Source organism: Rhipicephalus microplus, chromosome 3 (assembly GCF_043290135.1).
Source record: "Rhipicephalus microplus isolate Deutch F79 chromosome 3, USDA_Rmic, whole genome shotgun sequence".
NCBI lineage: Eukaryota > Metazoa > Arthropoda > Arachnida > Ixodida > Ixodidae > Rhipicephalus > Rhipicephalus microplus.
The window spans coordinates 76,174,004-76,186,451 of record NC_134702.1 but is presented as its reverse complement, the minus strand read 5'-3'; the positions used below and the strand labels follow the sequence as shown (position 1 = coordinate 76,186,451).

Here is a 12,448-nt window from a genome sequence, read left to right as displayed (position 1 = left end):
CTACACGGACATGCTTTTCGTGTAAAATGATTGTGGCAGGTTAATCGCTGGCACCTGGCTTTTCTGTGTCCTGAAGACAGGCTGCCCGTTGGGAAATCGCATGGGCCTGTTTCAGTCCATATCACGCCCCGCCGCGATGGTCTAGTGGCTAAGGTACTCGGCTGCTGACCCGCAGGTCGCGGGATCAAATCCCGGCTGCGGCGGCTGCATTTCCGATGGAGGCGGAAATGTTGTAGGCCCGTGTGCTCAGATTTGGGTGCACGTTACATAACCCCAAGTGGTCGAAATCTCCGGAGCCCTCCACTACGGCGTCTCTCATAATCATATGGTGGTTTTGGGATGTTAAACCCCACATATCTATCTATCTATCTATCTATCTATCTATCTATCTATCTATCTATCTATCTATCTATCTATCTATCTATCTATCTATCTATCTATCTATCTATCTATCTATCTATCTATCTATCTATCTATCTATCTATCTATCTATCAGTCCATATCACGTGTTCATTGTGACGCTTCGTTCGGGGGGAGGGGGGGCAAGGAAGTTTCGCACGAGAAAGTGGCAACATGAAATTCAAGTTTCAGTGAAGAAGGAGCATACTCGCTAAGCAGAGAGCAATGACCACCGCATCAAATTTCACAAGTACTGCGTCTACGAGTAGGAGATCAATTATGCTACAATCGGCTTTTTGTGGAATTCAGGCTTATCTAAGGGGAAAGAGGAGGTAACTTCAACCGGTCTTTAGAAAGCTTCTAAAAAAGAAACAAAAAGAGAATGCGAATGGGACGCAATATTTCGCACAATTCTTCTTGCAGCGCAAAAGCACAATTCTACTCGCTACATTAATTGGCACCTCTTTTTCAACTAAAGCCCACTAATATCACTGTCTCATGGTATGGCCAACTAAGGTTACCGATAGCTACAGGCACACAAAGAGCAATTATTCTCATAACTTATTCTTCTAGGCCTACCTTTTCAAATCAGGTCACAAAGTTTAAAAGAGTTTGTTCTTCCCTTCGAAACAAAACCGAAACACAGCAATAAACGAAGCCACAAGTACGAGTTGCCGCCCGCAAGTACGAAAACTACCTATATCCGTGTACTACCCATCATTCCTATGGTCGCTGAACGATCGCAGCGCCACAGTTCCCTATAATAATTTTAAAAGACTGTATACAAAGGATATCTGGTGTCCTTCGGGGGACATGTGAACGTGCACATGCCCCCCCGCCCTGTCCCCCTCCCCCCAAAAAGTAGCAAACGCAGGCATCCGTAAATGCCTACTGCAGCGCGGCGGGTGATTTCAGAAGCAGAAGACCCCTAATTTTGATGTCGACAATCTTCACTGGCGGTGCTGTTTGGACAGGTAACGGCCAATCATAGTAAGTTTTTTCATTGTTCGGTGATGCTCTCTTTGAGGATAAAATGCATTATTAATTCTCATGTCGTGTATGGTGTTACATTGAAAAAAGTGGCTTCACAGTGTGCCATAGTGTCAGATTCCATTGTGCAGAACTCTACAGGCATTTTCACATAACACTGATGACGTCAAGCACATTAAAACCTGCATAAATATTTCTAGTCAATTTAGCGTTTGGGTATAATCATTGTTCGGGTTACACTTTATACGGGAAGCATAACTTTGAGATTTGAAAATCTTATTTTGGATTCCTGCAGTGGAAACAAATTAATTAAAACTTGTCACTGTGGAGCAACAAAAGAGGTAACGTTCGTTATTTTTTTCGGTACAGCTAACGCATTGTATACCTTTCTTTTTAGAGGTAACGTAGGGCGGTAACGGGTTCTTTTTAGTTTCAGTAATGAGTAACGTTTTTAGTTATCTTTTTTGGGTAACGAACTAACACTGGTTATCTCTACGGCAATACATTTCTTTCTTTTCAGGGTTATGCCTAACCCAATTGTAAACGCATTAAACAATTAGGGGTTAGTTCTGCGCTTCTACACGTTCAATCTGCTAACGCTATCGAGCGTATCGGACGTATCTTACTAACAAATAAGAGTCTTCGCAAAACGAGGCAGCGCGTTTCATTAGTGGTAAGTATTCACAATAATGAATCATCACGAAAACAAAGCGTGACCTAGGTCTCATTCTATTGCAGAGTCGAAAGAAAACATGCCTGTTAACCTTTTCCCAACAGCTTCTTCATCAAGCTTATGCATTCTCCCAAGCACACATCTTACCCACCAAAATTATTTTTGTTCACAAATAAAACCCAAATTTAGGATTTCGAATGTTGTAGCTTGCCGGCGGATCTAGCCTTGCAAAATTTTCAGGCAATTGCCCCGCCCGGAATAATCTTTGCGAATCGTATTGAAATACTATCCTTTTTCAAACGAAGCGCGGGCATGCATTTAGAAAGTCGTGCATAGTGCGACGGATCTCTGCCCCAGCTGGCAGCCTGTGAGCTATTACGCATGCAGTTTTGGACCAGACCCCTACGTCATCACACTACAACCAAACATATCGGTCACTCATCGACAGTCACATGCGAGCGACTACACGGAAACACAATATTGCTTACACTGTCGCGTGGTGAGTCTAAACGTTGTAGTTGCTCGAAAAATCATTGATGTTCTTTCTCTTAAGCTCACGACACTTAAAGGGGCCCCAAAACATTTTTCAAGTAACCATAGAATAAATTCTCTGAAAGAGCTTATTGCTTTACGAATTTAACACCGCAAAAATTTTAGGAATTCATCCAGTACGAATGGAGTTACAAAGGTTTGTGGCATGCTACAATTGTATTTTCTCTTCTCTCGTCCCGACGAAAGCGCTGGAAGCTAAGCAGGGAGGGATGGCAATATGGTTGATTGGGCGAGTTGGTGATACATGACTATTTCGAAATGAGAGCTCACTACTTAGACACGGACAGAAAGACAGGGGCAAGCGCTTATTACCAACTGAAAATTTATTCGGAAAACTATGAAATACATACGGACAGATGGAACAGTATCATGGCACATAAGATAAGACCAAATCACGGACCAAAACAACAGAACCGATAAAAGATCTCTGTACGTCAGCCCCACCCTACCAACGCCTACTGTGATTTCGAGTGATTACTTAACTCCTACTGTCTAACAATGCTAGCTTTTTCGAAACAGGGATGGCAAGTCACAGAAAAACTTCACGCGCGCTTTGCGAGCTTGAGCACATTTAGGGGCGAAGCTCTTTATAGCGGAACTTATTTGTCCCTCGTAGCCGTTGTAGTATGTAACAAATAAAACATTTTGACCTCCAAGGTAGTGCTGGTGAGAGATTTTTTCTGTGTGTTGTTGAACAATAAAAAATAGTGCTCAATGTACATGCCAATGGCTGCTAATGGGGAATGAGAGACAGGAGTTAACGAGTAAACGCGCGCGCTGCGATTCCATTAGCAGCCATTGGCATGTACATTGAGCACTATCTGTTAGGAAAAGGTTGCTACGTTATACTCGCTGGGTGTAACCTCCTTAGTTTTAGAAAGGTTTAGCGAGCGTTTAGCCGCAGTGCCATGAATACAATGAACTAGTATATACCATGAATGAACTAGAGGTGGTTAAAGGTGGGAAGTAGATACGAAGCGCAAGCCGTAATAAAGTAAAAGCCGAATTCTCCTGTGTCTCATTTCCCATTAGCAGCCATTGGCATGTACATTGAGCACTATCTGACAGGTAAAGGTTTCTACGCTATACTCGCTGGTCGTAACCTCCTTGGTTTTCGAAAGGTTTAGCAAGCGTTCGGTCGCAGTGCCATGAATACAGTAAACTAGTATATACCATGAACTCGAGGTGGTTAAAGGTGGGAAGCAGACCCGAAGCGCAAGCCGTAAGAAAGTGTGCTTGTGTCACCTCTCATTTAGTCCTTGGAATCTCTGCTGCATGGCGGGGCTTCTTTATGGGGAATATATGATGAAAAGATGCGAGATGGTGGTAATTGAAGTGGTGAATAGATGGACGAACGTACACACAGACAGATGCATGGATGGACGCATGAACGGACGCAGGGGCGGATGCATGGACGATAGCAGGGACGGACGCGGGAACAGACGCACGCACGGACGGGCGGATGGACGCATGGATGGTCACACAGATGGGCGCATGGACGGACGGAAGCAAGAACGAATGGACAGACGAATGCTACGCCCCACTCTCCATGATTCACTCCGTGGATAAAGCTGCCAATTTTTTTCTTCTTTTTTTTTCTTCGAATGCGCGGCTTTCTCAGTGTGATTGCGTGCGCATGCGTGGACACGAAACGGCTTCCAGCGGCGAACTCTGTAATGAGCAAGCGCGCTATGTTCAAATCAGCCAATAGCTCATAGATGGATCGTTGACGTGTGATTTTTAGGTATATAACGTTATTTGTCAAAAGAAGAGAAAGCAATTTTAGCTGACTTTGATAATTTATTGTGAATTCCAGGCCGCATGCTGTGCTCTAATATTTGGCTTGCGCGTTTTCTGGAGTAGGGAGCCCTAATGTGCGCGCGTCTCTGTGAGACGCGCGCACTTGAAGGCTTCCTAGTCGGGTGCCTGTGCTACCGATCGGCAGCGTTTTCTGACCATGCTCAAAAAGTGTTGCAAGGCCCCTTTAAGGAAATAGTGGTCTATATCACCACAGGCCTTGGAAGCCGGACACAATGGCATCGCGCAGAGTCTGATCTTGTAAAGTCGTGCTGGTGTACATGGTGATCCCGCCCGGATGTGATGTACCAAACAGGCCTCTTCCCTAGATGTGTTTAGAAAAAGTAGTTAACGATTAAGAGCACTAGGTGCTCTAGTATGGGAGAGTGTGCGCCGTCCCTGAACTTAAGTCCCTTGAGTGTTTCGAGTACTTCGTACTCAACTATGGGAGAGCACTGAGCCGTCGCGCTAAACGAATGAAACTCACATATGGGAGGGGGGGGGGCGTTAAAAAAAGTGGGTAACGATTTAGAGTACCAGGTACTCTATACTATGGGAGAGCACTGAGCCTTCCCGCTAAAAGAATAAAACTCCGAAGACTACATTCATATGACCCCTTTTATCACGCATGAATGTTGTGATATGAATGAAAATGCTTGGAGAGGCTTCTTGAGAGCTTTTTGTAAAACCTGTTGATTGTCTCTAGGAGCCTTCTTCGTTGTGTGTAAGTTTCAAAGCACTTCGGGCAAGTCTGTCCACCGCCTCATTACATACTATACCGACATGAGATGAAATCTATTGAAACTTTATATGAGAGCAACGTCGGGCAGGTCTTCAATAATTAGCAGCGATCTTTGAGTGCACTCTCCCAAAGCAAACCGAATCTTTAGCCGCTGCAGAGGGGGCTTACCGAAAGTAGCACGACTTGTTGCTCCCTAGGAAACTTAAGCTCCTTATAAAGGCTGCCTGAATTTCCCCGCTTTCACATGCTGTACACGAAGCAACGCAATAGAGTCGCACTGCCGACGACCCCTTTAGGGATGGGATCACAAACGCTGCAGTGCTTGCTCCGCGCTATATGTCGACCGATCCGTCTGTGAAAACTTTCGGATGGTAGGCGTACTTTTCTTCAATGTATTCAAGCACCGAAAAACGTACTAACTTTTTGCATGTACAAACCTATTTCAGTTTTTGTGCCTGCACCTAGCCATTTGAGAATAGAATTGTGTCGTACTATTGCTGAAATAACTAATCACAAAATATTCAAAGACGCTCTAAAGGAGGCGTTCAAAAAACTGAAATAATAAAGTATTTAAGCGCAAAATATTTTTCACACAAAATTTTTCTGCTTGCCTTATTATTATGCCAGCATATGCAGTCACATGATATATGTTTATTTTTGTATAACGAAGAAAATCCCGAACAATGGTGTATACGTTCATCTGTGTACCTGTGGCATTTTTTAATACTCTTCATCATTTTCTTTTTACTTACCTGTTTTTACTTCTAATACACGTTTTCGCTGATCATATGAATTATTACAACCCTCTATGTAATGTCCACATTAGACCGTTAGGGTAAATGAATGAAAAATGAAATGAAAAGAGTCATTTTTCTTTCAGAAAGTCACGAGCAACTGCTCGTGCACCGACGGAAGGAATGCAGGAAGCAAGCGATATTGTGCGGTATGAAAATGGGCTCATTACATAACCATCTGCTTGTCATCTACCTGGAGGGTTGCCCTATTGAGAAATAAGCACATTACGTGAAGCTTTGCCCTGTTTATCTGGAACCTTAGAGTGCGCTTTATTCCAGGTCACACTTAGACTACCAAAAGAGTGATTTCTAGCCATTGTTCTTCGAAGTTAACTGTACTGCTTTTCGTCGCCTTATGCTTCGAAACGAGACATCTGCAGATCACAAGAATTTCTTTAAAATGTTTCCTACCACTAACAATTTTTAAATGCTATAGATATTCTGGGACGAGACGGCATGTTATATAAAAGACTGATCAAAACTTGCTTGTGAGAAACGAATAGTTTTGTATATGTAACACACGTATTCCACAGAGACGGCTTCGCTAAGAAACACCACAGTTAATAAAAAAGAGTAGATAAATCCTTCCATTGGGCCTTGAAGCACACAAAGCATCCTATTCGAGCACACTTGTGTATTTTAGCGGGGGTTGCGAAGAAGAACGCTAAAGTTGAAAGGTGTTCGTCAACGTTGATTATAACAATTGAAAGTGATAGGGTTGTTTAACGCCTAAAATTTCTTAAGATGTATAATTGTCTGTAATAGAGCACAACATAGAGCATGCGGTAATACATTCGACAGCTCTCTGACGGTCACTCTCATGTCGTTGACTAATCTGATAGTCAAAGAGAGCTCTCTGACTATCATAATGCGAAAAGGACTGTTGACAAGGCATTGCTTTTCAGAAGCGTATAGCACATTTCGCTGTCGGAACAGTTGGATGTTATTTCTAATTGATGCGATGAGAAAAATAGAGAACAGTAACAAAAACAAACAAGAAAGAGAAAAAAGAGGAATTGACACAGTTGGTTTGGTTACATAAAATATTATTAGGCAAAAATTATGGTGCATACTTTTCGATCAATTTTTATTACTCACGTCTTCTACACAGATTGTGTCAAGAAATGTATCTATAATAAAGAACGGAGACAGCCATTCTTTAAAACATTTTTTAATCATTCTTTAAAAACTCACAGAAAGGAGGCTGGGGCAGAAGGCACCTTCCGATGCACACAAACAATAATGAGGGCAGTGTTTATAAAATTAACAAAATTAACTTGTTAACTAGTGTTGATAGCTGGTCATGTCAAATGGACGAATTCAGGCTCTTTCTACAAATGGTTCATAGCCACTTTGAAATTTTGGAAAAGCGGTCACTGGTAATCACTGCGGAATGTTAAAATTAATCTAATTTAGCTGAAGAAACCAAAACCGGCACACCAAACTGCGCACCTACCATTCGCTTCGACAAGGCCCTCAGTGACAATATGGTTTTCCTGACCGTTGTCAACCGTCAATTTAGACACTTCGCTCCAAGACCGCTTATTGATGCTCGCTTATTCTTCTCTCCCAATGCGAGGAAAGCAGTACCGTCATAGAGGGTGTTATTGAAGTCAATGGTATATGTGCTGTTTGGTGCGTAGGTTTTAGTTTCGCCAATCAAATCGGTCAGATTACATCGCTCCGTGGTCATTACCAGTGACCGCTTTTCGAAAATTTCAAAGTGACCATGGACTATTCAAACGAAGGGCCTGTTTGAGTGAAACGGCTATTACCACTGGTCAAAAGGGTACTGGCGTTATTTGTATAACTACTGCCATAATTAATGCTTGTACCCATCTGAAGCCTTCTGCCACAGGGAGGGAATGCTGGAAGTTGCACACAGCTACCTTCTTACCGTAATTTTTAAAGAATGTTGGACAAATTTCTTTAAAAATCATGTATATGAGAGAGCACGTTACAGTAGCAAGGTACCATTTGCTTTTTTTATGTAAAAATAAACACAGAGAAAACCCCACACGTTTGTAACACGAATAAACTTCTGAACTGTGTGAACATACGGCACTAGGTTCATTGACAAATTTTGAACAAATATTGTAGAATACACTAAGTCACTGGACATATCGCAAACGCTACAAAACAGCAAAAGTGCCAGTATGTATAGAAAACGGTGGAAGTACACATTGACAGTGCTTCGCTATACGGAGAACAACCTATTCAAGATACAAAATGTTAAACGAGACTGTAAAATGTGCAGAGTGTGAAATCTTGATGTACACACGGGGGGAAAACTCTTGTTCCCATTAGGTTGTTTTTGCCGATTCCTGTCGCATTACGAAGAGCACTCGCTAGCTTGATATTTAAATATATGCACATTTTACCAACATGCAAGTGGTACTACAATAATGAAGGTAATCAGTGGTGTCATTATGTCTATACCCTGAAGTGTACCATACAAATCAACGGGATAATGAAAGCACCGTACTGCTGCGTAAAACTCGTGATAAAGAGTGTGATACAGAAAAAAAAGTTCGATCTTGGCACAACTGAAAAAGAGTATTAAGAATGATCAAATAATCAGTTTTTGTTTTCCACAATTTTTTGCAGTTGGCTCGGGCATTCAGGCGAAAAGCTGTTGCGAACAGCTTGAGAGTACCTAAAATTCTATTATCGCAGCTTTATATACAACGTACAACGAAATAAAGTATATAAGTGTACATTGATCGTAATACTAATAAAAAGAACATATAGGAAAGGAGGTTGTGCATAACAGGGGTGATTTGGTAGTTATTGAGAAGCAAAAGAAACATTTAAACAACAAAATCTACTATCCTAATCAAAAGTAGAAATAAATAGCCATAAGTACATCAAGAAAGACAGTGATACTTTAGCAATTCTTTAGCAAGTCTATGCACTTGTTCTGACGCATAGTCGTGATGAATAATTGGAAAACAAATAGGTACAAAATAAGCACATTGGAATAAGTGCGGAAGCAGAAAACACATTGCACGTTGTCGCGCCAACAGTTTCATCCTGGAAAAAATGTTGGAATATTACTTTATGGGGATGTTTTCTACGTGCAGCACATGATCACTTACACGAAAGACGAAAACGCAGTGAACGTTACTCTAGGATACTGCAATGATAAAGGATACTGCAGCATCAAGGACATAGAAGCGTATTGGGAAGTGGACGTAAGATCACCAGAAGTAGCAGGTAGGGACCAACCTAAATATTTAAAAAAATAAGTTTATTTTTATTTACTAGGAGTGTACATAGATTGAAGAGTAAATAATCAGTAAATACATAGATATTACTCTATCCGTCAGATTTCAGAATGTTTATATATTTTGTAGTTTGGTGTCTTCCACTGTGTATGCATTTTCTGAGGCCCGAACGGGAATCTGTGAGCTGATTTAGATTAAAGTCTAACCTTTTTTGCAGAAACACTTAAAGCCTACCCGCGACCAACATGTATTGCTCCAAGCATTAACGTGTCACCTGAGGTGAGATTACAGTCACACGTTTTTTTGTGAGATGGTGGTGAACATTTCACTCCTCTATGTGTGCAATTACGGACCAGCGGTTGTGAGGCATAGCTCGCAGATAGCCTTCGTAATCGCAAACACGTGTTTGCTTCTCCAAAATGTCCGGATATGCTTTTAAGTGTCCACTTCTTGCCGATACGGCGTAGCGATATCGCAACAGTCATAACGGTTCAATGGCTTTCAACAAACGCTCATAAATGACAAGGGGAGGTGCACATAGAGGGGGGAGGGGGGCTCATCATCCACCCCACGAGTCTTTTGAAGACGCAACTGCTACGTAGCCTCCGCAGTAACCTCTGAGGAAGGAACCAAGTCGGCTTCGAAACGTCGGGTTTCTTCAAAACTTTTAATTGGAGTCTAAATCATCTCCCAAAGGACATTCGATAAGTGCACATTTATGTTCACATTTATGTTATTTATGTTCACATTTATGTGCACATATATAATGTCCTGTGACTTACTTCATTAGGTAGTCATGTTGTCGTGATTCCTTCCTTTTGCCTAAACCAATAGCTCACGAGTCCTGCACCGTATGGTATACTTCGAGCTCTGAAAGCCGGCGAATCAAATGAATTTGAGCAGCCACCCCTGGAGGACGTCTTTATATAAAAAGGAATTAGGCATGGGTGCTGAGTTTGCTGTTTTATCTGAGTCCGCCTCACTAGAAAAGTGGCTTATGTGCTCGGCTGCTAACCTTAAGGTCACGGATTCTATACCGGCCGTGGCGTTCGCATTTCGATAAAGGTGAAATGGTAGAGGCCTCTGTACTGTTGCGATGTGAGTGCATGTTAAAAGAACACCAGAAAGTCAAAATTTCTAGAACTCCCTACTAAAGAGTCTCTCATAAGTATATCATGGTTTTGGGGCGTAAAACTCTATACATTGTTAATATTGCTGTTATTATGTTTTATGTGACAAAGTAACAGCAAAGCAAATTTAGTTGTGATTGTCGTGACCGGAACGTGAACACGCCGGGTAGAAGAAACCAACGCATCAATATATATCTGCCTCTAATGTTAATAATAACAACAATAACTGTAGGTTTCAGAAGCGAAACTGATCTTGCCAGATTCGCATTCGTCGTTGTCGCAGAAATATTTATCCATGACTGTTTGAGACATGACAAAGTTGATGAAAGTGCCCCCTCTCGCCGTATAGCTCGATGTACTCGTGGGATGCAAGGAGGTCAAATGGTAGTCTAGAGTGCGGGAAAGACAAATGTAAGACCTGAAACGATCAGCATGGATGTATGAGGCAGTGGATAAGCTAAAGAATACTGACTGTAGCAAAAGAAAAACACCTTTGTAGAAAGTGACGGGCTCGTGTAGTGTACTGAGCTCAAATTGGACTAAGAAATTTAAAAGCACTTGCAGGCTGTACATCGTGATAATCTCTGCATTAAATCTCTGAATAAATGGAGCATGAAATGTAGTAGTGTGTGGCTTGGTAACACTTGCCTGACTTTCATCACATGCTGTAATAACTCATAAGCATAGGTTGCGGTAACCTTTGAAGTGGTATGTAAAAACAAACAGCAACCATTTATTTCAGAAAACATATATGCGTCTGTGTTTTGGTGTTTCTTCATAGCTTACCGCAGTGGCTGGTTGCGAGTATTACTGTTATAAAGGGCATAACAAAGACATCGATGACGGACGACCATGCGTGGTGAGTATTGTAATGGCATGGGGAAGTAAATAATTTTCTGTCACGATTGTTGGTAAAAGTACTGAACTACACTACGCTATAAAAGAAAAGCAGTGTTAATGAGGCGATTGTCAGTGACATCAACGGGCTAATAAACCCAGTTATGTATGCACTAAGACCTCAGGGCACACTTGGCTAATAATGTTGGGGTACTCGTCGCAGAGTTACAAACTGATTTCTTGAGTTCATTTCCGGAGTATTAAAGTCTTTAAATGTGAAGGTAGCCTTTGCTTTTTCACGTCTTCATTTCAACGAGCGAGTATATGGAGTCAGATTAGAGTTTGGCTGTCATTGTCAAGTAACAAATTTTCAGCCTCTTTATTTTTTGGTTAGTTGGTGCTGACTTCTAGCTATTCATCGTCTTTTTCATCGTAAGTCTTCTCAGATTAAAATACGACAGCTTCGGGCTTCGGGCGACCGCTTCGGGCACGCTCTTTTTGTTTGTACCATCTTCAAGTTGCGTGGTGTTAGTGTAACTTCCGTTCGAACATTCACTTCCGCTCCCATCTCTCGTCTCTTTAGCCGTCAGTTTTATAGAGACACAGCGTAGTGATCACGAACAATTATTCGCAAGTGCACATACCAGTCGTTTTACTGAAACGTCAGGACTGTAAAAACAATAAATGAAAGAATAAGACATGAATGGAAAATTTTGCCTATGCTTGCAGATGGAGTGGTACCCGGCTAGCGTAACTGGGGAGCCAGTCGTGACCCTTACTGGAACTTGCATCCAAGGAATATGCCACCATTCTGGTATCGGGTCCCTGCGCTTTGTCAAGCATTCGTAGCGTGATATAGTTGCATTGTGGGGTATTCACTCTTCCAATACGCACTTTCTTCTTTGCAGCATCGACCTGGCATACCATCGACGGCTTGTGTCATGACAGCGAGCGCTTCAGCAAGTACGGCGTAAGGAAGTCACATTACACTTGACTCATAGCAGTTCAAGAAATCCCTTAGACCCATTTCCAAGCAATGATCGAGTGACGAAACAACGCTAGTGGAGAGTCTCGGGAATAGCTCACCGCAAAGCTATACACAGTATTTCAAATCTGGACGGGATCCAGGCATTTGTTTCAAAGATACGAGCACTTTTGTTCCTTCATTTATCCGGACGATTGCGCGGGAGGTTGCACGGAAGTGGATGACACGCGTAAAGTTACATAAGCGCGGGTCATGACTTCGTGAATTTTTTAGCGTTCCTTTTTTCATTATTTAACGCATTTAAATAGTTTCGGTGTAACGA

General features: G+C 42.0%; 1 protein-coding gene across 5 annotated transcripts in view; it reads left to right on the top strand.

Moving 5' to 3' along the window:
• The window catches only part of LOC119173460 (uncharacterized), a 31,047-nt gene that overhangs the window by 7,363 nt on the left and 11,236 nt on the right, over positions 1–12,448 (top strand). For 3 of the 5 annotated variants that reach the window (XM_037424276.2, XM_075889841.1, XM_075889842.1), the window contains 6 exons: positions 6,034–6,096; positions 9,031–9,163; positions 9,392–9,453; positions 11,086–11,163; positions 11,871–11,955; positions 12,050–12,111. In XM_037424276.2, coding sequence (XP_037280173.2) covers positions 6,034–6,096; positions 9,031–9,163; positions 9,392–9,453; positions 11,086–11,163; positions 11,871–11,955; positions 12,050–12,111 — 483 coding nt within the window. The remainder of the gene's footprint in view (positions 1–6,033; positions 6,097–9,030; positions 9,164–9,391; positions 9,454–11,085; positions 11,164–11,870; positions 11,956–12,049; positions 12,112–12,448) is intronic. The other 2 variants (XM_075889840.1, XM_075889843.1) reach the window with 1 other exon arrangement.